General features: G+C 45.3%; 1 protein-coding gene across 2 annotated transcripts in view; it reads left to right on the top strand.

Moving 5' to 3' along the window:
• tnc (tenascin C) overlaps positions 1 to 24,785 on the top strand; it is a 131,460-nt gene that overhangs the window by 28,533 nt on the left and 78,142 nt on the right. Inside the window, exons 1-7 of one of the 2 annotated variants that reach the window (XM_034171004.1) lie at positions 1,850 to 1,873; positions 1,910 to 2,429; positions 7,937 to 8,944; positions 9,317 to 10,180; positions 13,336 to 13,599; positions 13,747 to 13,862; positions 14,407 to 14,560. In XM_034171004.1, the coding sequence (XP_034026895.1) occupies positions 1,943 to 2,429; positions 7,937 to 8,944; positions 9,317 to 10,180; positions 13,336 to 13,599; positions 13,747 to 13,862; positions 14,407 to 14,560 (2,893 nt within the window). In that variant the 5' untranslated portion in view covers positions 1,850 to 1,873; positions 1,910 to 1,942. Of the gene's footprint in view, positions 1 to 1,849; positions 2,430 to 7,936; positions 8,945 to 9,295; positions 10,181 to 13,335; positions 13,600 to 13,746; positions 13,863 to 14,406; positions 14,561 to 24,785 lie in introns of those variants that run through there. The other variant, XM_034171005.1, reaches the window with a different exon arrangement.

Here is a 24,785-nt window from a genome sequence, read left to right as displayed (position 1 = left end):
GAAAAAAGGACAGGGAAAGAAAACTAAATGGGGTAAAGCAGCTGGTAACCAAATTCAAAGAGAGGTGAGCTTGAGAGCTAGTTATATTGAGTTGGGGGGTCTGGGGGACCAAATTGCACCATTTTTCTAGAAAATGGTGCAATTTGGTGCATTCCTGTGCATTTTCACAGACGGGAATGCACCAAATTCCACCACTTTTCTAGAAAATGGTGCAGTTTGGTCCCCCAGACCCCCCAACTCAATATTGCTCCCCCAACTTTAAAAAGGGTTCTGACTCCCAGGTGTGATCTAAGGTATACATGATTTAGACCTGGTTGACTACGTATTAGAAATTTGGTGTTTGCGTTAATAAAAAAGAACATAACGGGGGGGGGGGGGGGGGTGTCTTCAATATGGCTAGTACCTAGGGCCCAGCCCAGAATTTGATGCTACGCCCCTGCTCATTTCTCTCTGATAACATACAAAACAAGAGCAATCAGAGATTTCTGACATCCGCCAATCCGGATCCGGATCACCTCCAAAATGCAGTGGAGTCTTCCATTCCCTAATATCTATCTGTGTTGCAAATTTGGTGATAATCTGTGAAGTAGTTTTGAAATAATCCTTCAAAGCCTATATAAAGTGAAATCTTGATCCAGAATCCAGATTTGGATCCAGATCACCTCCAAAATTCAGTGGAGTCTTCCATGCCCTAATATCTATCTGTAGTGCAAATTTGGTGAGAATCCATGAGTTAGTTTTGATGTGATCCTTCAAACCCTATATAAAGTGAAATCTTGATCCAGAATCTGGATCCAGATACAGATCACCTCCAAAATTCAGTGGAGTCTTCCATGCCCTTATATCTATTTGTAGTGCAAATTTGGTGAGAATCCATGAATACGTTTTGATGTAATCCTTCAAAGTGTATATAAAGAAAAATCTTGATCCAGAATCTGGATGCAGATCCAGATCACCTCCAAAATTCAGTGGAGTCTTCCATGCCCCAATATTTATCTGTAGTGCAAATTTGGTGAGAATCCATGAAGTAGTTTTGACATAATCCTTCAAAGTTTATATAAAGTGAAATCTTGATCCAGAATCCAGATCTGGATCACCTCCAAAATTCAGTAGGGTCTTCCATGCCATAATATCTATCTGTAGTGCAAATTTGGTGAAAATCCATGAAATAGTTTTGATGTAATCCTTCAAAGCGTATATAAAGTGAAATCTTGATCCATAATCTGGATGCAGATCCAGATCACCTCCAAAATTCAGTGGAGTCTTCCATGCCCTAATATGTGTCTGTGGTGAAAATTTGGTGAGAATCCGTGAAGTAGTTTTGACGTAATCATTCAAAGCCTATATAAAGTGAAACTTGATCCAGAATCCAGATGCGGATCACCTCCAAAATTTAATTGTGTCTTCCATGACGTAATATGTATCTGTGGTGAAAATTTAGTCAAAATCTGTGCAGTAGTTTTGATGTAATCTTGCTAATAGACAGACAGACAGACAAATAAATAAACACCAATGATTTTATTACGTCCTTGGCGGACATAACTATGTTTTTGGCTCCTGTGTCATTCCCGGACATAGCAGGGAACATTTATCTACATTTGGGCTACAGGTAGGGTTAGTGTTTCCCTGTCACTAACTCAAACCGTCACATATTCATGTTCTTACACAACAAGGGTTTTGCTTCAAAATGTGACGAGTCGTGTGTGAGAAAGTGTTGGTCTGGATGGTTGAAACGAAGATCCATGAGATGTGCAGCACCAGTGCGTGCTCCCACACCTGACCTGACCTGATACTTTAGTTTCCGTTGTAACAAAAATCCATCTTTCTCATTGTTTTTTCTGTTTTTATTTCTCTGTCTCTAGAATAAATCCAACAAAATTTGATCACCTCCATTCTCCATTCAGCTGCTGTTCATCAGAAGGTGCAGTTCCCGGTTGTCATCATGGGGATGAGAGGCACCCTCATAGGCTGTATGTCCTTAGCCCTTCTCCTCCAGTTCTCCAATGCCGGACTGGTCAAGAAGATCATCCGTCACCGTAGAGAAACCCTAGTGCCCAAGAAAAGCCTGGAGAACCTCACTCTTCCCCATCCAGACCAGCCAGTTGTGTTCAACCATGTGTACAACATTAACATACCCTCCACGTCCCTCTGCTCTGTGGATCTCGACTCCCCTGGAGGAACAGAGCTCAGACACAAGGGTGCCTCGTTCGATATGCGCAACACCGAACACATGGAACACACAGTGGATGGTGACAACCAGATCGTTTTCACCCACCGTATCAATATCCCCAAGCAGGCATGTGGCTGCAACAACCAGCTGCCAGACATCAAAGATATCCTGAACAGGCTGGAGATGCTGGAATCTGAACTGTCGAGTCTAAGGGAGCAGTGCAGCAGTGGAACCGGCTGCTGTGGAGCTCAAGTTACAGGTGTGTGTGTGTGAATATAGACTGTAAGTGCTCTCATATCGTGATCAGTACACAGCAACAATGACAGGTCTGGTCTGTGTTTAAAGCCTTTCTTTTCAATAGACTGTTTGAATGTTGATAGAATGGGAAGGCAGATGACAGACAGCACATAGTACTGTATCAACCTACACAAAATAATAGTTTATGCCAACATACTGACGGTTTTCCTTTTCTACCATTAGCTGCCAGTTGCTTTTATTTTATAATACCGTTGACTATTTTCCAACGTGCTTCAGTTTCTCACCTCTCACACATCCGCTGCCCATTATTGATTTCACTCTAGTTATGAAACTCAATTTTTAGGGACACAAAGGTATTAGATATTAGAAGTTGTAGTAATGCATGACCTGGATACCATGGGTATCATGGATACCAAATACCATGGGTATTTTGCCATAGGTATTAAAGGCACTGCGCTGCGGTGGTTTGAATCATAATTATCTAATAGATTACAATTTGTTCATGTAAATGGGGAATCTTCTTCACAGACTAAGGTTAATTATGGAGTTCCACAAGGTTCTGTGCTAGGACCAATTTTATTCACTTTATACATGTTTCCCTTAGGCAGTATTATTAGACGGCATTGCTTAAATTTTCATTGTTACGCAGATGATACCCAGCTTTATCTATCCATGAAGCCAGAGGACACACACCAATTAGCTAAACTGCAGGATTGTCTTACAGACATAAAGACATGGATGACCTCTAATTTCCTGCTTTTAAACTCAGATAAAACTGAAGTTATTGTACTTGGCCCCACAAATCTTAGAAACATGGTGTCTAACCAGATCCTTACTCTGGATGGCATTACCCTGACCTCTAGTAATACTGTGAGAAATCTTGGAGTCATTTTTGATCAGGATATGTCATTCAATGCGCATATTAAACAAATATGTAGGACTGCTTTTTTGCATTTGCGCAATATCTCTAAAATTAGAAAGGTCTTGTCTCAGAGTGATGCTGAAAAACTAATTCATGCATTTATTTCCTCTAGGCTGGACTACTGTAATTCATTATTATCAGGTTGTCCTAAAAGTTCCCTGAAAAGCCTTCAGTTAATTCAAAATGCTGCAGTTAGAGTACTGACAGGGACTAGAAGGAGAGAGCATATCTCACCCATATTGGCCTCTCTTCATTGGCTTCCTGTTAATTCTAGAATAGAATTTAAAATTCTTATTCTTACTTATAAGGTTTTGAATAATCAGGTCCCATCTTATCTTAGGGACCTCATAGTACCATATCACCCCAATAGAGCGCTTCGCTCTCAGACTGCAGGCTTACTTGTAGTTCCTAGGGTTTGTAAGAGTAGAATGGGAGGCAGAGCCTTCAGCTTTCAGGCTCCTCTCCTGTGGAACCAGCTCCCAATTCAGATCAGGGAGACAGACACCCTCTCTACTTTTAAGATTAGGCTTAAAACTTTCCTTTTTGCTAAAGCTTATAGTTAGGGCTGGATCAGGTGACCCTGAGCCATCCCTTAGTTATGCTGCTATAGACTTAGACTGCTGGGGGGTTCCCATGATGCACTGAGTGTTTCTTTCTCTTTTTGCTCTGTATGCACCACTCTGCATTTAATCATTAGTGATTGATCTCTGCTCCCCTCCACAGCATGTCCTTTTCCTGGTTCTCTCCCTCAGCCCGAACCAGTCCCAGCAGAAGACTGCCCCTCCCTGAGCCTGGTTCTGCTGGAGGTTTCTTCCTGTTAAAAGGGAGTTTTTCCTTCCCACTGTCGCCAAGTGCTTGCTCACAGGGGGTCGTTTTGACCGTTGGGGTTTTTCCGTAATTATTGTATGGCCTTGCCTTACAATATAAGGCGCCTTGGGGCAACTGTTTGTTGTGATTTGGCGCTATATAAATAAAATTGATTTGATTTGATTTACGTGCCATTGTTGGCAAAGAAGGATTTACTCACTTTGACTTTGCACATGATGCTAGGATCTTTGCAGAATCAGTGACTGTCCTGATTGCAGTACTGAGTGAAACTGAGTGAGGAGCCAGAGTGTCTAAGTTTGTGATTGTCCTAGATCAAGACCAAGACCAGGTTTTTCAATGAGTTCCTGGACTTGGCAATCAGAAGTGTATCTTTATGCAGTCAGTGTCAAACTTGTCAAGACATTTACTTATCTCAGCAGCAACATTCATGTCCTCAGGGTTTGAGATTGGACTGGACATGGGTGTTAATGATGCCGATACATTTGCAGGAAAACAAGTCCAAGTGTTTTGGAGCCTAGTACTTGCTGTCTTATTGTATGGTTGTGAGAGTTGGTTGCTAACATGTGGCCTGAGGTGACAGCTGGATGACAAGTCTCTTTGGAGGGTCTTTGGGTATTTTGTCAAATTTATGGTTACTTAGGGAGACCCAAATGAGAAGTTTCACTTGCATTGTTAAGGAACTACACCTGCAACATTTTGGACATGCGGCATGTTTCTGTGGGTGTGATCTGTCATGCAGGAGAGGACCCCAGTGGCTGGAGAAGACTAAGGGGATGCCCAAGTTGATCCTAGCTGCACAGAACGCTGGCTAATTTCAGGAGTTTTCTGCTTGGGTGGTTGAAATCCAGGACCCAGGACAGTTCTGTAGTTTGGTTAATGTGCCAGTGCGCATTGCTAGCACATGCTCTCAGACCTGACCTGTGGTAATGCAGCAGTGTGCTACATTCAAACATGCACCAGCATTTGTCTGGTCAGAGTCAACTTATGAGCCTGAACCTTTTAATTACAAGAAAGGCCAAAACTAGCATTGGTGTGTTGATAATGGCCTTGGGCCAAACCCCTGAAAGTGGGTGTGCCACCAGCACCTAAGGTGGCAAAACCTACTAACCATAAAATAATAGATACTCAGTCAGCACTACTATAGTAAAAAAAAAAAAAAAAAAGCTTTATTTCACTGTAATAAGTTATATTTGGTGGCATGGCTCTGTTCTGGGGCCTCCCTACTCTTCAGTAGATGGACTGCATTTATATAACGATTTTCCATCTTCATCAGAAGCACAAAGTGCTTCACAAATATGCCTCACATTTACTCATTCACACAGACACATGCACACACACTGGTGTCAGGATGCTGCCATGCAAGGAGCTCACTACACACTGGGAGCAACTCAGGAATTAAGGATCTTGCCCAAGGGCCCTTAGTGATTTTCCGGTCTGGCTGGGTTTTGAACTGAGGATCCTCTGGTCTGAAGCCCAACGCTTAATCACTAGATCATCACCTCCCCCTAAGGTGATGAAAGGAAAAGCCTATAGGCAGGGAGAGCACACCTCCCATGGAATGACTATAGCACAGAGGAAAGGAGCCAAAATCCCAGACACTGAGAACAGAACAGAGCAGGCATCAGAGACAGAGAAATAACAGTGACTAAGATGGACAACAGTCAAGAAAACAGGAGAAGCTGGAGCTATTCAAGCAGCAATGCTGACTAAAGCAGTTCAACATGGTGATGATCTCTGTTGGGTTGCTACTTGAAAGGGCATTAGATAATCAGCTGAGCTGTCAGCTGATGTGGGTTGAACTTGAGTCTGTAACATGCCAGAACTAACACGATGCTCAGTTTAACATTTATGTATGTTAGCCATTCCAGGGTGTTGAATGTTTAAAGTTAGGTTATGGTAGGATACAGTTTCAAGGTGTCCACTGAAATGTGCTCTTGAATTTGGCATTGCTGAACAGTCATTTGTCTCCTGGATTGTACCTTTCAACAACACTGTCAATCCATAGCCTACTGCATACAAAACATCAATACGTACTTGGAATTTAGAGCAGCTTTGAAAGCAGCTCCACTATCACGATATCACAGTAACATGAAACTTGTGACGGATAAACTGTTGATTGTGGCAAATCACATTTTCTCAATCACCTTTCAGTTCCCACAAGCTAAAAGCGATGACTGCTTGGAAAGTGAGACGTAAGTCAAGAAAACAAAAATGGGCGGCAAAAATAATAATAATTCGATAAAAAAAAGACAGATACTGGGGTCAAACAGTCTCTCCCTGATGTGCCGACACCTGAAAAGATAAGTGTGGTGTCTGCTGCTTCTTATTGGCTAAACACACCTGTTTGAGGTAATTAGCTGTAAGGACAAAAGGTTAACATTAGCAGGACGAGTGATCTCTACGAGCGATGTGGGTGACCACTGGGGTAGAACCTCAAAAGCTATTTTTCTGTAAGTTAAAGCAGTTTCAAGTTTCAATTAATAATTTTTTATTTTTTTTCATTTATATAGCGCCAAATTACAACAGAGTTGCCTCAAGGCACTTCACACAAGTAAGGTCTAACCTTACTAACCCCCAGAGTAACAGTGGTAAGGAAAAACGCCCTCTGAGAAAGAAATCTCAAGCAGACTAGATTCAAAGGGGTGACCCTCTGCTTGGGCCATACTACAGACACAAATTACAGAATAACTCACAAAACGAATATACAGGAAATGCTGTTGGTGCACAGGACAGGAGGGTCTCCAGCACAAATACCACAACCATCTCTGGACGCAGCTGCACCTTAAACAGAGAGAAAAAACAGAATCAGGCATCAGAAAGACAAAAAAAAAATACTTTATAATTTGCCAGCATTAAACAACAAGAAAAACAGGAAATACTAAGGTGATCGCCAGCCACTAGCCCTAAACTTCACTAAAAGACCCAGAATTTAGGTGAAGTTGAGGCCGTGGTATGCTCCGTTTCCGAATAAAATTAATTGAGTAAAAAGCGTACAACTATACTATGCCAGTATGCTAGCCATACGAAAGGGAAAATAAATGTGTCTTAAGTCTGGACTTGAAAGTCTCCACAGAATCTGACTGTTTTATTGATGCAGGGAGATCATTCCACAGAACAGGGGCACGATAAGAGAAAGCTCTGGGACCCGCAGACTTCTTATTCACCCTAGGGACACAAAGTAGTCCTGCACCCTGAGAACATAAAGCCCGGGCCGGTACATAAGGTTTAATCAGGTCAGCTAGGTAGGGAGGTTCCAGTCCGTGAACAATTTTGTAGACTAGTAGCAGAACCTTAAAATCTGATCTCATTGGGACAGGAAGCCAGTGATGGTTGCTAAAATGGGTGGAATGTGGTCGAACTTTCTGCTTTGTGTCAAAAGTCTGGCTGCAGCATTTTGAACCAATTGTATAGCCCTAATGCTGGACTGCGGTAAACCAAAAAATAGAACATTGCAGTAGTCCAAGCTTGAAGAGATAAACGCATGGATCAGGGTCTCAGCATCAGCCATAGACAGGATGTGTGGAAGCAAGCAGTCCTTGTAAGATTTCTAGGCAGTATATCAGTAAAACTGTATATCATCATTTGTCAAGCAGAGAGCAGTATGAGATTATGCACTGATTTGTGGGTTAACACCCATAAATATTACCACTACCAAATTGTCTACCTTTTAAAATGTGAGTTATAATTGTTGCTTTACGTGTGAGTTTAAGTCACACAATAAATGGTATTAACGCTTTCCTTTTCTTGCCATCCTCTAGGCGAAGTGTCCACAAAGCCGTACTGTAATGGCCGTGGGAACTGGAGTACGGAAACCTGTGGTTGTTTATGTGAGCCAGGATGGAAGGGTCCCAATTGCACAGAACCCGAGTGCCCCAATGACTGCCAGGACCAGGGCCGCTGTGTGGATGGCAAATGCGAATGCTTTGAGGGCTTTGGTGGGGATGACTGCAGTATTGAGCTCTGCCTACTGGACTGTGGTGACTATGGTCACTGTGTTGATGGATCTTGTCTCTGTGAAGAAGGTTTCATTGGTCAAGACTGCTCTCAGACCAACTGCCTAAATAACTGTCTCGGCCGTGGCCGCTGCGTGGAGGATGAGTGTGTCTGTGATGAGCCGTGGACAGGCTTCGACTGTTCTGAACTTATCTGTCCAAACGATTGCTATGACCGTGGACGCTGTGTCAATGGAACCTGCTTCTGTGATGAAGGATACACTGGAGAAGACTGCGGGGAGCTCATGTGTCTTGGCAACTGCAATAACCGTGGCATATGTGTAAATGGTCAGTGTGTATGTCACACTGGCTACAGTGGTGAAGACTGCTCAAAGCTAACCTGCCTCAACAACTGCAAAGAGAGAGGCCACTGCTTCAATGGGAAGTGCATCTGTGATCCAGGATTTGAGGGAGAAGACTGCTCCTACATCTCATGCCCTGACAACTGCAACAACAGAGGCAAATGTGTTAATGGAGAGTGTCTATGTGACATTGGATACCAAGGGGAAGACTGTGGGGAACTCTCTTGTCCTAATAATTGCTTGGACCATGGCCAGTGCATAAATGGAGTGTGCATATGTGACAAAGGGTATACAGGAGAAGACTGCCATATCAAGACCTGTCCAAAAGACTGCATGGGACGCGGAGAGTGTGTGGATGGCATGTGTGTGTGTTTAGTCGGCTTTACAGGCAAGGACTGCAGTGAGTTGACCTGCCCCAACAACTGCTTTGACCACGGCCACTGCATGAATGGGCAGTGTGTTTGTCATAAAGGCTATACTGGTGAGGACTGCAGTGAGAAAGCCTGTCCTAATGATTGCCTGGACCATGGCCTCTGCATCAATGGACAATGTGTTTGTCACGAAGGCTTCACAGGTAATGACTGCAGCGAGGAAACCTGCCCTAATAATTGCCTGGACCGTGGCCGCTGCATAAAAGGACAGTGTGTTTGCCATGAAGGCTTTACTGGTGAAGACTGCAGTGAGAGGACCTGTCCCAACAACTGCATGGACCATGGCCACTGTGTCAATGGACAATGTGTTTGTCATGAAGGCTTTACTGGAGAAGACTGCAGCGAGAAGACCTGTCTTAACAACTGCATGGACCATGGCCACTGCATAAAAGGACAGTGTGTTTGTCATGAAGGCTTTACTGGTGAGGACTGCAGTGAGAAGACGTGTCCAAACAACTGCCTGGGCCAAGGCCACTGTGTAAACGGACAATGCATTTGTCATGAAGGCTTTACTAGTGAAGACTGCAGTGAGAAGACCTGTCCCAACAACTGCCTGGAACGTGGCCGCTGTGTAAACGGACAATGTATTTGTCATGAAGGCTTTACTGGTGAGGACTGCAGTGAGAAGACCTGTCCCAACAACTGCCTGGAACGTGGCCGTTGTGTAAAAGGACAATGCGTTTGTCATGAAGGCTTTACTGGTGAGGACTGCAGTGAGAAGACCTGTCCTAACCACTGCCTGGGCCATGGCCACTGTGTAAACGGACAATGCATTTGTCATGAAGGCTTTACTGGTGAAGACTGCAGTGAGAAGACCTGTCCTAACCACTGCCTGGAACATGGCCGCTGTGTAAATGGAGAGTGTATTTGTGATGAAGGCTTTACTGGTGAAGACTGCAGTGAGAAGACCTGTCCCAATAACTGCCTGGAACGTGGCCGCTGTGTAAATGGGGAGTGTATTTGTGATGAAGGCTTTACTGGCGAGGATTGCAGTGATAAGACCTGTCCCAATAACTGTCTGGACCGTGGCCGCTGTGTAAATGGAGAGTGTATTTGTCATGAAGGCTTTACTGGTGAAGACTGCAGTGATAAGACTTGTCCCAGCAATTGTCTAGAAAGAGGTTATTGCGTGGATGGCAACTGTTTATGTTATGAAGGCTTCAGTGGCCTAGATTGTTCCATATTGACCTGCCCAGGGGACTGCCAGAACCAGGGACGCTGTGAGAATGGAGTGTGTGTTTGCGATGAGGGTTTCATTGGGGAAGACTGCTCTGAGGGTAAGCCCCTTCAGGCTCCACATACACACATCATTCAACAGGTTTGACACTGAGCTTTAGTGTTACACTGAAACCACTGTTTTAGTATTAAATATTATGAATTATGTGAAATCAAAGAATGCAGAGCAATAAAAGGGTACAGTGTAGCAGGGAACCCTGTGGGATAGGGGTTGGACTGCCAATAATTAGACCAAGGGCCAAGTCCAGGTGTGTCCTTCAGGCCACCTCTCTGTGTCTGGGGACAAGACACTCCATCGGTGCTGTCCCAGTCCAGCCAGCTGTAAATGGGGACATGCCTTGGCTGGGGAATTAACCTGCGATGGACTGGTGTGTCATCCAGGGGGAGTCGTAGACTCTCATCTGCATCACATTACCATATCCAGATATAAGCATCACCCAATGGGCCATGGGGAACATTTAGAAAATGACTTTTGAAGCATTGTCTCAACTTTACAATGTACTTAAACTGTACTCAGAATCTCAACTTTACTCCAGATACACTCACCTTTGATGACAGCTATCTGCCCCCAGATCCACTTTGAGATCTCATTAAAGCAACAAGGAATTATGACAGCAATGAAAAGTCATTTTGTAACATATATTTGACATGTATGGATTTAAAAGAAACACCCACTATACTCACCATAGACACAAACAAGTCAAGTCATCTTTATTTGTCAATTCTGCAATGCATAGACAGACATATTGAGAATTGAGATTCCGTGCCTGGAGACAAGATACTCCATCTGTGTTGTCCCAGTCCACCTGTAAATGGGGACCAGCCTTAAGTACATTGCAAACTAGAGACAGTGTACTGCTACAAGTTATCAATACCTCTAAATGTAGATTTTTCATTTCAGTTTGACTGGAATAGCGGCCATTCATAGCATGTTTCATTGAGACCCTGAAGATATTTATACCGAGCAAATATTGTTGCAGTTTATTGGACTTAAGAGTGGTGAATCAGCTGCTGCAGCAGTTGGTTGGGTTGAAACACTGAGTTCTGAGGGATCTTAACAGCATATGATTGAAGAGTGCTGCTGTAAAGAAAACCACACACATACAATTGGCTACGCTGTGAACTGACAATTTGATTCAGATTGCTTAGCTTATGCTATTTTTCTCAAAATGACACGGAAAAATGTTGAAATGTGGTTTGGAAACTGCTGACTGGAAAACTGCCCACTGTGCAAAGCGATGGGTGAATACACCGACAGACCATCAAGGCCCAGAATACTAAATCTCTGCATTGCAAAGTGCATAAATCTAACTGGGTACAACATAACCACAATAAAATACAATTTGTTATGTTGTATATGTTGATGTGTTGATACAGTTGTATGTAAAAGTTTGGACACCCCTGATGATTTCCATGATTTTCCTTTATAAATCACTGGTTGTTTGGATCACATAGCTGACAAACAGTGATATTTGAAAAACGAAGTTTATAGGATTTACAATAATTATTGTGTGCAATATTTATTTAAACAAAATTAGGCAGGTGCATAAATTTGGGCACCCCAATAAAAAAATACATCAATATTTAGTAGATCCTCCTTTTGCAGAAATAATATAGCTTCCAATGAGAGTCTAGATTCTGGTTGAAGGTATTTTGGACGATTCTTTACAAAACATCTCAGGTTTGTTGGTTTCCGAGCATAGACAGCCCACTTAAAATCACACCACAGATTTTCAATAATATTCAGTTTTGGGGACTGAGATGGCCATTCCAAAACGTTGTACTTGTTCCTCTGCATGAATGCAGAGGAACAAGTACAACAAGAGAACAAGAGATTTTGAGCAGTGTTTAGAGTTGTTGTCTTGTTGAAAATTCCAGCCCCAGCGCAACTTCAAATTTGTCACTGATTCATGAACATTGTTCTCAAGAATCTGCTGAATCCATGTGACCCTCAACTTTAACAAGATTCCCAGTACCTGCACTGGCCACACAGCCCCACCGCATGATGGAACCACCTCCAAATTTTACTGTAGGTAGCAAGCGTTTTTCTTGGAATGCTGTGTTCTTTTTCAGCCATGTATACTGCCCCTTGTTATGTCCAAATAACTCAATTTTAATTTCATCAGTCTACAACAGGGGTAGGCAACCTGTTCCAGAAAGAGCCATGAGGGTGCAGGTTTTCTTTGCAGCCACTGACTCCACCAGGTGATTTCACTGATTAACTAATTCCATCTGCTCAAAGTTATATTAATCAGTAAAATCACCTGGTGGAGTCAGTGGCTGCAAAGAAAACCTGCACCCTCATGGCTCTTTCTGGAACAGGTTGCCTACCCCTGGTCTACAACATCTTATTCCAAAATGAAGGTGGCTTCTCTAAATGTGCTTTAGCATACCTCAAGCCACTCTGTTTGTGGAGTGTACACAGATAAGGCTTCCTCTCCATTACAGCCTTATACAGCATCTCTTTGTGCAAAGTGCACTGTATAGTTGAACGATGCACAGAGACACTATCTGCAGCAAGATCATGTTGTAGGTCTTTGGAGCAGGTCTGTGGTTTGACTATGACTGTTCTCACCATCCTTCGCTTCAGCTTATCTGAGATTTTTCTTGTCCTGCCACTTTGGGCCTTAACTAGTACTGTGCCTGTGGTCTTCCATTTCCTCACTATGTTCCTTACAATGGAAACTGACTGCTGAAATCTCTGAGATAGCTTTTTGTATCCTTCCCCTAAACCATGATGTTGAGCAATCTTTGTTTTTAGGTCATTTGAGAGTTGTTTAGAGGCTTCCATGTTGCCACTCACTAGAAGAGATGCAAAGAGGGAAAACATTTGCAAATGGCCACCTTAAATACCCTTTCTCATGATTGGATTCACCTGTGTAAGGAGGTCAAGGGTCAGTGAACTTAACAAACCAATTTTGTGTTCCAATAATTAGTGCTAAATGTATTCAAATCAATAAAATGACAATGGTGCCCAAATTTATGCACCTGCCTAATTTTGTTAAAATAATTATTGCACACTTTCTGTAAATACTAGAAACTTCATTTCACTTCTCAAATATCAGTGTGTTCGTCTGCTATATGATATATTTAACTGAAATTTCTGATCCAGACAACCAATGATTTATAAAGGAAAATCATGAAATTATCAAGGGTGCCCAAACGTTTGCATACAACTGTATGTTTCTGCCCACAGTGTCTCCCCCAAAAGACCTAACCGTGGTGGAAGTCACTCCAGAGATGGTGGACCTGTCCTGGCAGAATGAGATGCGAGTGACCGAGTACCTGATCACCTATGTGCCCACAGCCCCTGGAGGTCTAGAGTTGGATCTACGGGTGCCTGGAGACCAAAAGATGGCTACAATTCGAGAGCTTGAACCCGGTGTGGAGTACCTGATTAGTGTCTATGCAGTTCTCAGCAACAAGAAGAGTGTTCCTGTCAGTGCAAGGGTAGCAACACGTATGTAGTACATCATCACTGGTGTGCAATAATCACTGATAGTAGTTTATATATGCGACATAGCTCTTGAAACAATTCAGAACATATGCCATGAACACAAATATATATATACAGTGATTTTATTTTTCTTTGGATGAATCATCTCAGATCTTCCTGCGCCTGAGGGCCTCAAGTTCAAATCAGTCCGTGAGACGTCTGTGGAGGTGCAGTGGGACCCACTTGATATTCCCTTCGACGGCTGGAACCTCATATTCCGAAATACTGTGAGTTCCACTCTTCAATATTGAATTTTAATGGAGCTTCTGTATCCCTGGAGGTGGCTGGACTCCAGACTCGACCACAAGCCTTTATTATTATGCTCATTTTCCTCTGGTAGAGAAACCACATCTGATCCCCGCGCCTTCAAATTCGGTTACTTCCTAATACATGTGGATCAGGGTGAGCATCCTGTGGAAAATAGCTGAGCCAAGCCAGAATGTAATAGCAGCTGTTAAACTGTTAGAATGCCCTGCTTGTCTTTATTGACAGCTCCAATAGCCACAGGGCACAGAGAGAATGTTATTTTGTTTAATAATTTATCTGATTTTTTTGAGTCCACATAGAAACCTGCGGTACAAACCGAGCTCTTATGAATCTACTTTAACCTACACTTAGAAAAAATCCTGTCAACTCTTAAGACCAACTGCACCATTATTTGTGATTTGGCAGTTGTTGTTGATTTTTATTTTTTTTATACTGCCACTCCACAAATTATGCTAGGACTGGTCTCTGTAGTGGTTGATGACTAATGTTTTTTCATGCTGGCAGAAAGAGGAGGATGGTGAGATTCTTAATTCCCTCAGCCGTCCAGAGACCACCTTTGAGCAGTCAGGTTTGGGCCCTGGCCAGGAGTATGAGGTCAAACTGGAAGTACTGAAGAACGGGAAGCGTGGACCACCAGCTTCCAAGAATATTATTACAAGTGAGTGTTCAATTATTCTTCTAATTTTCAGATTATGTGAATTGGTGTACCTGACAGTACACTGTAAAAAAAAGGTTACTTAAAAAATTGTTGCAACAAAGTGACACATAATATAATTGAATAGATTTTAAGTTCTACAATTTTGATTAAAAAGTATTGAATACATTAACTAAATCTAAACAAAAAAGTAAGTACATATTAATCACCTAAGTATTTCTTCTGTTTTTCTTGTTGCTTAATGCTGACAAATTATACGTTATTTGTTGTCTTTCTGCCACTGTTTTTTCTCTCTTTGATGTGTGGCTCCATCCAGAGATGGGAGTGGTGTCTTCTTCTGCAAGCCTTGGGAGTCCCGTCTTTTTGCACCAGCACAGGACGGGACTCCCAAAATTTCCAAAAAATTCCTGTATTTTCATTTTGTCAATTGTGTCAGTAGCATGGCCCAAGCAGAGGGTCACCCCTTTGAGTCTGGTCTGCTTGAGGTTTCTTCCTCAAATCATCAGAGGGAGTTTTTCCTTACTACTGTCACCTGTCTGCTTGCTCTAGGGGTTGGTAAGGTTAAACTTTACTTGTGTGAAGCGCCTTGAGGAAACTTTGTTATGATTTGGTGCTATATAAATGAAATAAATAAAAATAAATTAATAAAAGCAACAGTTGAAATGTGTTGGATTTAGTAATCGCATGCCAAATGATGAGTTATATCGCCAAAAAATATTTTGTAAATCCTAGTAAATTTCACAAGGAAAGATGATTCATAGTTACTAAGTATCTGAGCAAAAATAATTTAGATTTACTAAATATCTGGGGGAAACTGGTTCATATTGAATGATAATCAAGGTGAACCTGACATATTTATTAATTATATGGGTGAAATTTATTTACATTTACTAATTTACGGTGAAATGGATTTACATTTACTACATATCTGCATAAAAACGATTTAGATTAAGTAAATAAAATAAATGATATCAACTCATAGCACAAAAGTAAGTCCCTTTGGCTGCTCCTATGTTGGCACTCGGGGTCGCCACAGCAGATCCAAGGTGGACCTGCATGTTCATTCTGGCACAGTTTTTATGCCGGGTGCCCTTCCTGACACAACTCTGCATTACATGGAGCAATGCGGCAGGGGTGGGGAACCTTCCGCACTGAAACCATGCGCACTAACCACCTGGCCTCCACCCCTGTTCGACTTATATTGTAGCACATTGTTGCCTCAATTCAATTTAATTCTACTGTGTACTTAATATCTACTTATTTTTTTTGTTTAGGTTTAGTTAATGTATTCAATACTTTTTAATCACAATTGTAGAACTTAAAATCTATTCAATTATATTATGTGTCACTTTGTTGCCACAAATTTTTTGGAGTAAACATTGGTCGAACATTTTTACATACTCACCTTGATACTACTGGTTTGAACCCATTTTGACTTCAGAATGGCCAGTGCTGTTAGTACAGCATTTTCAGTCAGAGAACCATAGCTTCTTGGATGTTTCTTCTTCAAGGATTCAAGTATTCAAGGATTCAAAAGAATTTTATTGTCATATGCACAAAAGAACATGTTCCCTGCACAATGAAATGCGTCTACTGCATTTAACCCATCCTAATTGCCAGTAGGAGCAGAAGTTGCCATTAGGCACCCGGGGACCAGCTCCAGATGTACATCCCTGCCTTGGTCAACAGCAGGGCTGAGCAAACCAAGACCGACCCATAACTTTGTTGGTCCATTGCCTGTAGACCCTAGAGATGGGTGTGTAGGAAAATCCCAGTCGATCAGCAGTTTGTAAAACACTCAAACCAACCTGTTTGGTACCAATGACCATGACACATTCAAAGTAAATCATTAGTTCCAGGTCTTGGGGTACCCCTAACCTGCACAGCTTCTATCTCCCCCTGCTTTGCTCACAGCAAATTGGCTCAGTCATGTGTCTGTTGGCTCTTCATTGACTGAGCCCACCTGAATGTACAAATCACCTTTGAGAAGAGCAGGGAGAGATGAAACAAATGTGCAGGTTTGGGTTCCATGAGGACCAGAATTGGGAACTACTAACTTAAATCACCTTTCTTCCCTATTCTGATGCTTGGTTTGAAGTTGAGCAGAACATCAAATTGAATTGAACTGAAGGTACACAGAGTTGATATCAGTCCAATTTAAACACCAGCCCCTATGTCCAGAATGTACTGGGACATCCCTATTTGATACCATAGATTATAGTTATTGATTGGAAGCAAATTTAGAGTTCTTTTTGAAATAATGATTGGAAATGCTGGCACAGTTTCATCCCAAGTGTTGTGAAGGTGTAGGAACACGGACCCACAACAGGGGGCGTTAAATGAACGGACAATGGATAAGCCAAACAGTAACAATTTAATGTTGTGAAGTGCACAACGGAATACAGACAAACAGTTTTGGTACCACAGACAATTATATGTAGCATGACGTGTGGGCAGGCTTGAGGATAGGAGACGTCCGTCCCGAACCGAGCCGGCCTTCACTGCCAACGGATCTGAAGAACACCGGAGCCGCCAAGTCCTGGATCCCCAGGTGGCCACCGTCTCCAGCTGTCAGACCTGGTACTGCTGGCAGAGAACAGAAACAGTATTGATGAGTGTGAGTTCGCACACTCAGTAATCCCACAGTCTGTGTTCTTTTGGGAGGGAGCACCTCCACCTCCAATCACACACTCGTGCAGCTCCTGTCTAACAACTTATCTGGTTGGAGTGTGAAGCGAAGCCATCGCTAATCACACCAAACGCCAATCCCTCAGATAAGGCACACCACAGGAAATCGGCTGCAAAGAAGTTCAGACTCTAAGTCAGAGTTAAGTGTAGCAGAGAAATTACCTCTCTAGTGGCTGATTTCTCGGCGGGGAGGTGGAGTTGTAGTCCGGCCTTTATGGTGGTGGTGATGAACTGTGGATGAGTTACAGCTGGTGCTGATGATGAGTGACAGCTGTCACTCTCGGTTGCTCCGACGCCCTCTCGTGCTTGAAGCCCGCACTTCAAGCAGGGCGCCATCTGGTGGTGGTGGGCCAGCAGTACCTCCTCTTCAGCGGCCCACACAACAGGACCCCCCCCCCTAACGGGCGCCAGGAGGCGCCCGACCAGGCTTGTCTGGGTGACAGGTGTAGAAGTCGGCCAGGAGGCCCGGGTCCAGGATGAAGCTCCTCTTCACCCAGGAGCGCTCTTCGGGTCTATAACCCTCCCAGTCCACCAGATACTGAAACCCCCGGCCCTTTCGACGGACGTCCAGGAGCCTGCGCACGGTCCAGGCAGGCTCTCCATCTATGATCCGGGCAGGAGGCGGCGCCGGTCCGGGGGTGCAGAGAGTTGATGTGTGGTAGGGTTTGATTTGTGAAACATGGAACACTGGATGAATCCGCAGTGAAGCTGGTAGCTTCAGCTTCGGCCGGACTGAGGACTTTAAGTATGGAAAATGGTCCAATGAACCTGTCCTTTAGTTTTTGGGATTCTACCTGTAGTGGAATGTCCTTCGTGGATAGCCAAACCTCCTGCCCGGGCTGATACGTAGGGGCCGGGGCACGCTGGCGGTCTGCATGGGCCTTAGCCCTCGTCCAGGCCTTGAGCAGGGCAGAGCGGGCGGTACGCCACACCCGACGGCACCTCCTCAGATGGGCCTGGACCGAGGGCACCCCGACCTCTCCCTCCACTAGCGGGAACAATGGGGGCTGGTACCCCAAACACACCTCAAACGGGGAGAGGCCGGTAGCCGATGATACCTGGCTATTATGCGCGTACTCGATCCAGGCCAGATGGTCACTCCAGGCCGTCGGGTGCGCAGAGGTCATGCAGCAGAGGGCCTGCTCCAGTTCCTGATTTGTCCGCTCTGCCTGCCCGTTCGTCTGGGGATGGTACCCGGACGAGAGACTTACGGTGGCCCACAGTTCCCTGCAGAAGCTCCTCCAGACCTGGGAGGAGAACTGAGGACCACGATCCGAAACAATGTCCGATGGAATCCCATGCAGACGCACGACATGGTGGACCAGGAGGTCTGCAGTCTCCTGGGCCATCGGGAGCTTCGGGAGGGCCACGAAGTGGGCCTCCTTTTTAGAACCGGTCCACTATCGTGAGGATGGTGGTCTTGCCCTGGGACGGCGGGAGGCCCATGACGAAGTCCAGGCCGATGTGAGACCAGGGGCGATGAGGCACGGGCAAAGGCTGGAGGAGGCCCTGGGTCTTTTGATGGTCCGCTTTGCCCCTGGCGCAGGTGGTGCAGGCCTGGACGTACTTCCGGACGTCGGCTTCCAGAGACGCCCACCAGACACTGCCGGACAACTGCCACGGTTCTTCGCACCCCTGGGTGGCAGGAGAGCTTGGAACCGTGACAGAAGTCCAGGACGGCAGCTCTTGCTTCTGGTGGGACGTGTAGTCTGTTCTTTGGGCCGGTCCCCGGGTCCGGGTTCCGTGTCAGGGCCTCCCGGACGGTCTACTCCACGTCCCAGGTGAGGGTGGTCACGACAGTGGACTCGGGGATGATGGTTTCGGTTGGGTCTGACAGCTCGGTCCTGCCCTCCTCTTCGTGCACCCGGGACAGGGCGTCAGATCATTGGTTCTTCGTCCCGGGGCGGTATGTGATCCGAAAGTCAAAACGCCCGAAGAACAGTGACCAGCGGGCTTGCCTGGGGTTCAGACGCTTGGCGGTCCGAATGTACTCCAGGTTCCGATGGTCAGTGAAAAACCGTGAACGGTACTGAAGCTCCCTCCAACAGGTGTCTCCACTCCTCCAGAGCCTCCTTCACTGCAAGAAGTTCCCGAATGCCGACGTCATAATTCCTTTCAGCCGGGGTCAACCTGCGGGAAAAATAGGCACATGGGTGGAGAACCTTGTCAGACTCCCTGCTCTGGGACAGCACGGCTCCTATCCCTGAGTCAGAGGCGTCCACTTCGACTATAAACTGGCGACTTGGAACTGGTGCAGTCGAGAACCGGCATTTCAACTCCCTAAACGTGGCTTCGCACTGATCCGACCAGGTGAAGGGGACTTTTGTGGAGGTCAGGGCTGTCAGGGGACTAACCACCTGACTCTAGCCCTTGATGAACCTCCGGTAAAAATTAGCAAAACCGAGGAACTGTTGTAGTTTCCTACGGTTTGTTGGTTGGGGCCAATCTCTCACCGCCGCTACCTTGGCCGGATCAGGGGCGACGGAGTTGGAGGAGATTATAAACCCCAGGAAGGACAAAGAAGTATGGTGGAACTCGCACTTTTCGCCCTTCACAAACAGCCGGTTCTCCAACAACCGCTGCAGGACCTGACATACATGCGTAACATGAGTCTCAGGATCCGGGGAAAAGATGAGTATATCGTCCAGATATACGAAGACAAACCGATGCAGGAAGTCCCGCAAGACATCGTTTACCAAAGCTTGGAACGTCGCGGGGGCGTTAGTGAGGCCGAACGGCATGACCAGGTGCTCAAAGTGACCTAACGGGGTGTTAAATGCCGTCTTCCATTCGTCTCCCTTCCGGATCCGAACCAGGTGGTACGCATTCCTAAGATCCAGTTTTGTGAATATTTGGTCTCCATGCAGGGGCGTGAACACTGAATCTAACAGGGGCAGAGGGTATCGGTTGCAAACCGTGATTTAGTTCAGCCCCCTGTAATCAATGCATGGACGGAGTCCGCCGTCTTTCTTGCCCACAAAATAGAAACCAGCACCCATCGGGGAGGTGGAATTCTGGATCAGCCCGGCAGCTAATGAGTCCCGGATGTAGGTCTCCATTGATTCTCGCTCAGGACGTGAGAGGTTGTACAGCCTGCTGGACTGGTACTCAACGCCCGGGATCAAATCAGTGGCACAATCATACGGACGGTGCGGGGGAAGGGTGAGCGCCAGATCTTTGCTGAAAACGTCAGCAAGATCGTGGTACTCACTTGACACCGTCGTCAGATTGGGGGGACTTTAACCTCCTCACTAGCTGTCACACCAGGCTGAACCGAGGATCCGAGACATTCCTGGTGGCAGGTTTCGCTCCACTGAGCCACAACCCCAGACGGCCAATCAATCCGGGGATTGTGTTTTATCATCCAAGGATAACCCAATATCACACGGGAGGTAGAAGGTGTTACATAAAACACAATCTCCTCCCTGTGATTACCAGACACCACCAATGTCACTGGCTGTGTCTGGTGTGTGATTAATGGAAGAAGGGTGCCATCTAGTGCCCATACCTTCAAAGGTGAAGGTAGAGCCACTAGAGGGAGCCCGACTTCCCTTGCCCATCTGCTGTCCACCAGATTCCCCTCCGACCCCGTGTCCACCAGTGCTGGGGCGTGAAGGGTTAGATCCCAACTCAGGATCGTGACTGGGATGCGTGCAGATTTTCGGGGTCTCCCCGCGTGGGTATTGTAACCCACCCTTAGCCCAGTCTCTAAGGACGAATGCTGCTGTATTGACCGTTTGGGGCATTTTTTCTGTGTGTGCTCGGTTGAGCTGCAGAGAAAACACTCCCCACGGACCAGCCTCCTTTGTCTCTGATCTGATCACCTTTTGGCCCTGCTTGTTTCCATAGCAACGTCAGCAGGGGGAGCTGTCGTCACGTAGATGCCCTGGCTGTGGAGCGTGGGGAAGTCGGCTCCCTTTCGGACCCGGGAGGAAGAGGGACGGCTTGTGCCTGAACACGCCCTTCGTCTCGCTCCCGTCGGTGTTCTGTTAATCGGTTGTCTAACCGTATAACCAGGTCGATAAGCCCGTCTAAATCCCGTGGCTCGTCCTTCACCACCAGGTGCTCCTTAAGGACCAGAGACAGTCCGTTTACAAAGGCGGCGCGGAGCGCAACAGCATTCCAGCCGGCTCGCGCTGCCGCAATGCGGAAGTCTGTGGCGCCTGTGTGTTTGGCATACCGTCAGCCCTGTCGCTCGTCGAGTTTTTTGCTATTTGTTGCTGTGTTTTTGCTCTGTGTGTTCTGCCGGGACACTTCAGTCTTGCTTGTGTATGGTCGCCAGTCTCTCTTGGACATTAATGCTCTTTATGAGCCGCTGCTGTCGTCTGGGTCTGAGCTTGGAGAGCCCCGCCCTGCTCTGCCACCTGTGCTCGCGGACGTCCCGCTCCACCTGCTCCGTTTTCCTTGCATTCCTCTGCGGAGGAGGCGCTTTAGAAGGCGCGGAAAGCGGAGCGGTCTGTTGGTGAAACTTAAGTTTTACCTGGCAGCCTTCACTAGAGGGTCTGATCCTCGCCGCCTCTGTGATGGACGATATTTTTGGGCATGGGAGCGTGCGCTGCGCACGAGAGGCTGCTGGATTCGTCCTGTTCCTGAACTGATGACCGGACCAGCTCCGCTAAAGCTGTGCCCGTTTGTGCCGCAGCTTCCCGCTGCTGCCTCTCGCCAGGCTGCGGAGTTTTTACGCCGGTGCTGTCGTCTGCGGGCTCTCAGATGCAGCGTTTCACCTGAGCTTTTCCGGCCATTGAAACACTGGCTGCTGAGGAGCAGAACGTCCGCATGACCTCATTAAAACCTGCTGATCCCACTGAGATCCTTAGTTTGGGTCTCATTAACATCAGATCATTGTCTCTGAAGTCATTGCTAGTGAATGACTTAATTGTGGATCATCATCTGGATATGCTTGGATTATGTGAAACCTGGATTAAATCCACAGCTGTCCTTCCTCTGAATGAGGCCTGCCCACCGGAGTACACTTTTAGTAACGTTTCACGTGATGTGAAGAAAGGCGGGGGTGTTGCTTTTATTTATAAATCCAGGTTTACTTTAGTAACTGTTGGGGGTCAGAAATATAATTCATTTGAGCATCTGATTCTCCGTTATGCCCATGATGCTAAGTACTGTCAGGGTCATAAAACTGGAAATCAGATATGTTATATTGTCACTGTCTACAGGCCTCCTGGCCCATATTCTGATTTTTTAGATGAATTTGGCACGTTCATCTCTAGTCTTTCAACTAGTGTAGACAACATTTTGATTATTGGTGACTTTAACATTCATATAAATAAGCTCTCTGATCCCCTCGGTAAATCATTTATGGAAATCATGGATGCATTAGGATTTCAGCAGTTCGTTCATGGTTCAACGCATATCAGTGGTAATACTCTGGATTTGGTTCTTGCACGTGGCCTTGCTGTCACAAATATTGACATCCTGCCTCTTGCATCAGCGGTCTCTGACCACTCGCTTATTAGGTTTACAATTACGCTGCCGCGTTTAGTGGAGCAACAACCTTGCCTATCATTGTGGCGACAAATTAAACCTTCAACTTTGACTGAACTCGAAGCAAGACTACCTGAAATCCTAACTTCAAGCTTGATGAAATTTCAGTCAGTAGACAGTCTTGCAGATAGCCTGAATTTAGTGCTAAAAACCACACTTGATAAGATTGCGCCTCCTCTATTAAAGCCACGCCTTCCCAAAGCACAGACACCCTGGTTCAATAGTTATTTGCGTGACCTTAGGAAGAAGGCTAGAGGGTTGGAATGGAAATGGCGTAGTTCCAAACTAGAGGTGTTTCACCTTGCGTGGCGTGAAGCTATTTTAGATTATAAGCATGCTTTATTGGCTACGAAGCAGGCGTATTATTCTGAATTGATCAACAAAAACAAGCATAACTCAAAGTTCTTGTTTGATACGGTGGCATTTCTTATTCATGGACAGCCACCTGTTGGTCGTTCTCCTTTTTCAGCACAGGACTTTCTGGACTATTTCGAAAAGAAAATAGAAGATATTAGGTTGAGCACATCTCAGCATATTTTGGTTGAATCATTGTATCCAGCTACTGAGCTGGGGACTACTACTGAGGTGCTACCTAGATTCACGGAATTTAACAGTATCTCACAAGGTGTGCTGACGAAACTCGTGATGTCTACTAGAAGCACAACTTGTTTATTTGATCCTATACCAACAAAATTGTTTAAGGATCTTTGGCCCATTCTTGGGCCGACTGTGCTGGAAATTGTTAACCTTTCTTTAAACTCTGGATCTGTTCCAAATTGTTTTAAATCTGCAGTGGTTAAACCACTACTCAAGAAATCTAATCTTGATCCTGGTGAATTGAAAAATTATAGGCCGATATCAAATCTATCATTCTGCTCTAAAATTCTGGAAAAGGTGGTTTCACGGCAGCTTGTGGACTATCTTACTGAGAATGACCTTTTTGAGCCACTGCAGTCTGCTTTTAGAAGACATCACTCCACAGAAACAGCACTTATTAAAGTAGTTAATGATCTTCTGCGAGCAATGGATTCGGATACTACTACAGCATTGGTGTTGTTGGATCTCAGTGCTGCATTTGACACAGTTGATCATCATATTCTACTTGATAGGCTAGAAAACTGTTTTGGGATTACTGGAACTGCTCTTGTGTGGCTGACGTCTTATCTGTCTGGTCCTTCCCATTGTGTTTTGTGCAATGACACTATCTCTGACTTTAAGGGCATGAAGTTCGGGGTTCCACAGGGATCCGTTCTGGGTCCCTTGCTTTTTTCCCTGTATATGGCACCCCTTGGGAACATTTTGCGGCGTTTCGGGGTTGCTTTTCATTGTTATGCTGATGATACTCAGTTGTATATGCCGATAGCTGCTGGAAATCCTGTCCACATAAAATCTTTACAGGACTGTCTTGCAGCAGTGAGAAGTTGGATGTCTAGCAACTTTCTACTTTTGAACTCTGATAAGACTGAAATGATGGTTCTTGGCCCAGCAAGACATCGGCACCAATTTGATCAGCTGGCGCTTAGCCTAGGTTCATGTGTTATACATCATACTGACAAAGTGAGGAACCTTGGGGTAATCTTTGATCCTACGTTGTCCTTTGACCTCCACATTAGGGACATTACGAGGACTGCTTTCTTTCATCTGAGAAATATAGCAAGATTCGCCCCATCCTGTCTATGGCTGATGCTGAGACTCTGATTCATGCATTTGTCTCTTCTAGATTGGATTATTGTAATGCTTTATTTTCTGGTCTGCCGCAGTCTAGCATTCGAGGACTTCAGTTGGTACAGAATGCTACTGCCAGAATTTTGACACAAAGTAGAAGGTTTGACCACATTACTCCCATTCTGGCATCCCTTCATTGGCTACCGGTTTCTGCCAGATTGGATTTTAAAGTTTTATTGTTGGTTTATAAAATTGTTCATGGACTGGCGCCTTCCTACTTGGCGGACTTGGTTAAGCCCTACGTACCTGCGAGGCCTTTGCGTTCGCAGGGCGCAGGGCTTCTGTGTGTTCTGAGGATGAACAAAAAGTCTATGGG

The sequence above is a fragment of the Thalassophryne amazonica genome, chromosome 5 (genome assembly GCF_902500255.1).
Source record: "Thalassophryne amazonica chromosome 5, fThaAma1.1, whole genome shotgun sequence".
NCBI lineage: Eukaryota > Metazoa > Chordata > Actinopteri > Batrachoidiformes > Batrachoididae > Thalassophryne > Thalassophryne amazonica.
Note: the sequence above shows the minus strand (reverse complement) of the source record. Positions and strands in the feature narration are given on the sequence as shown.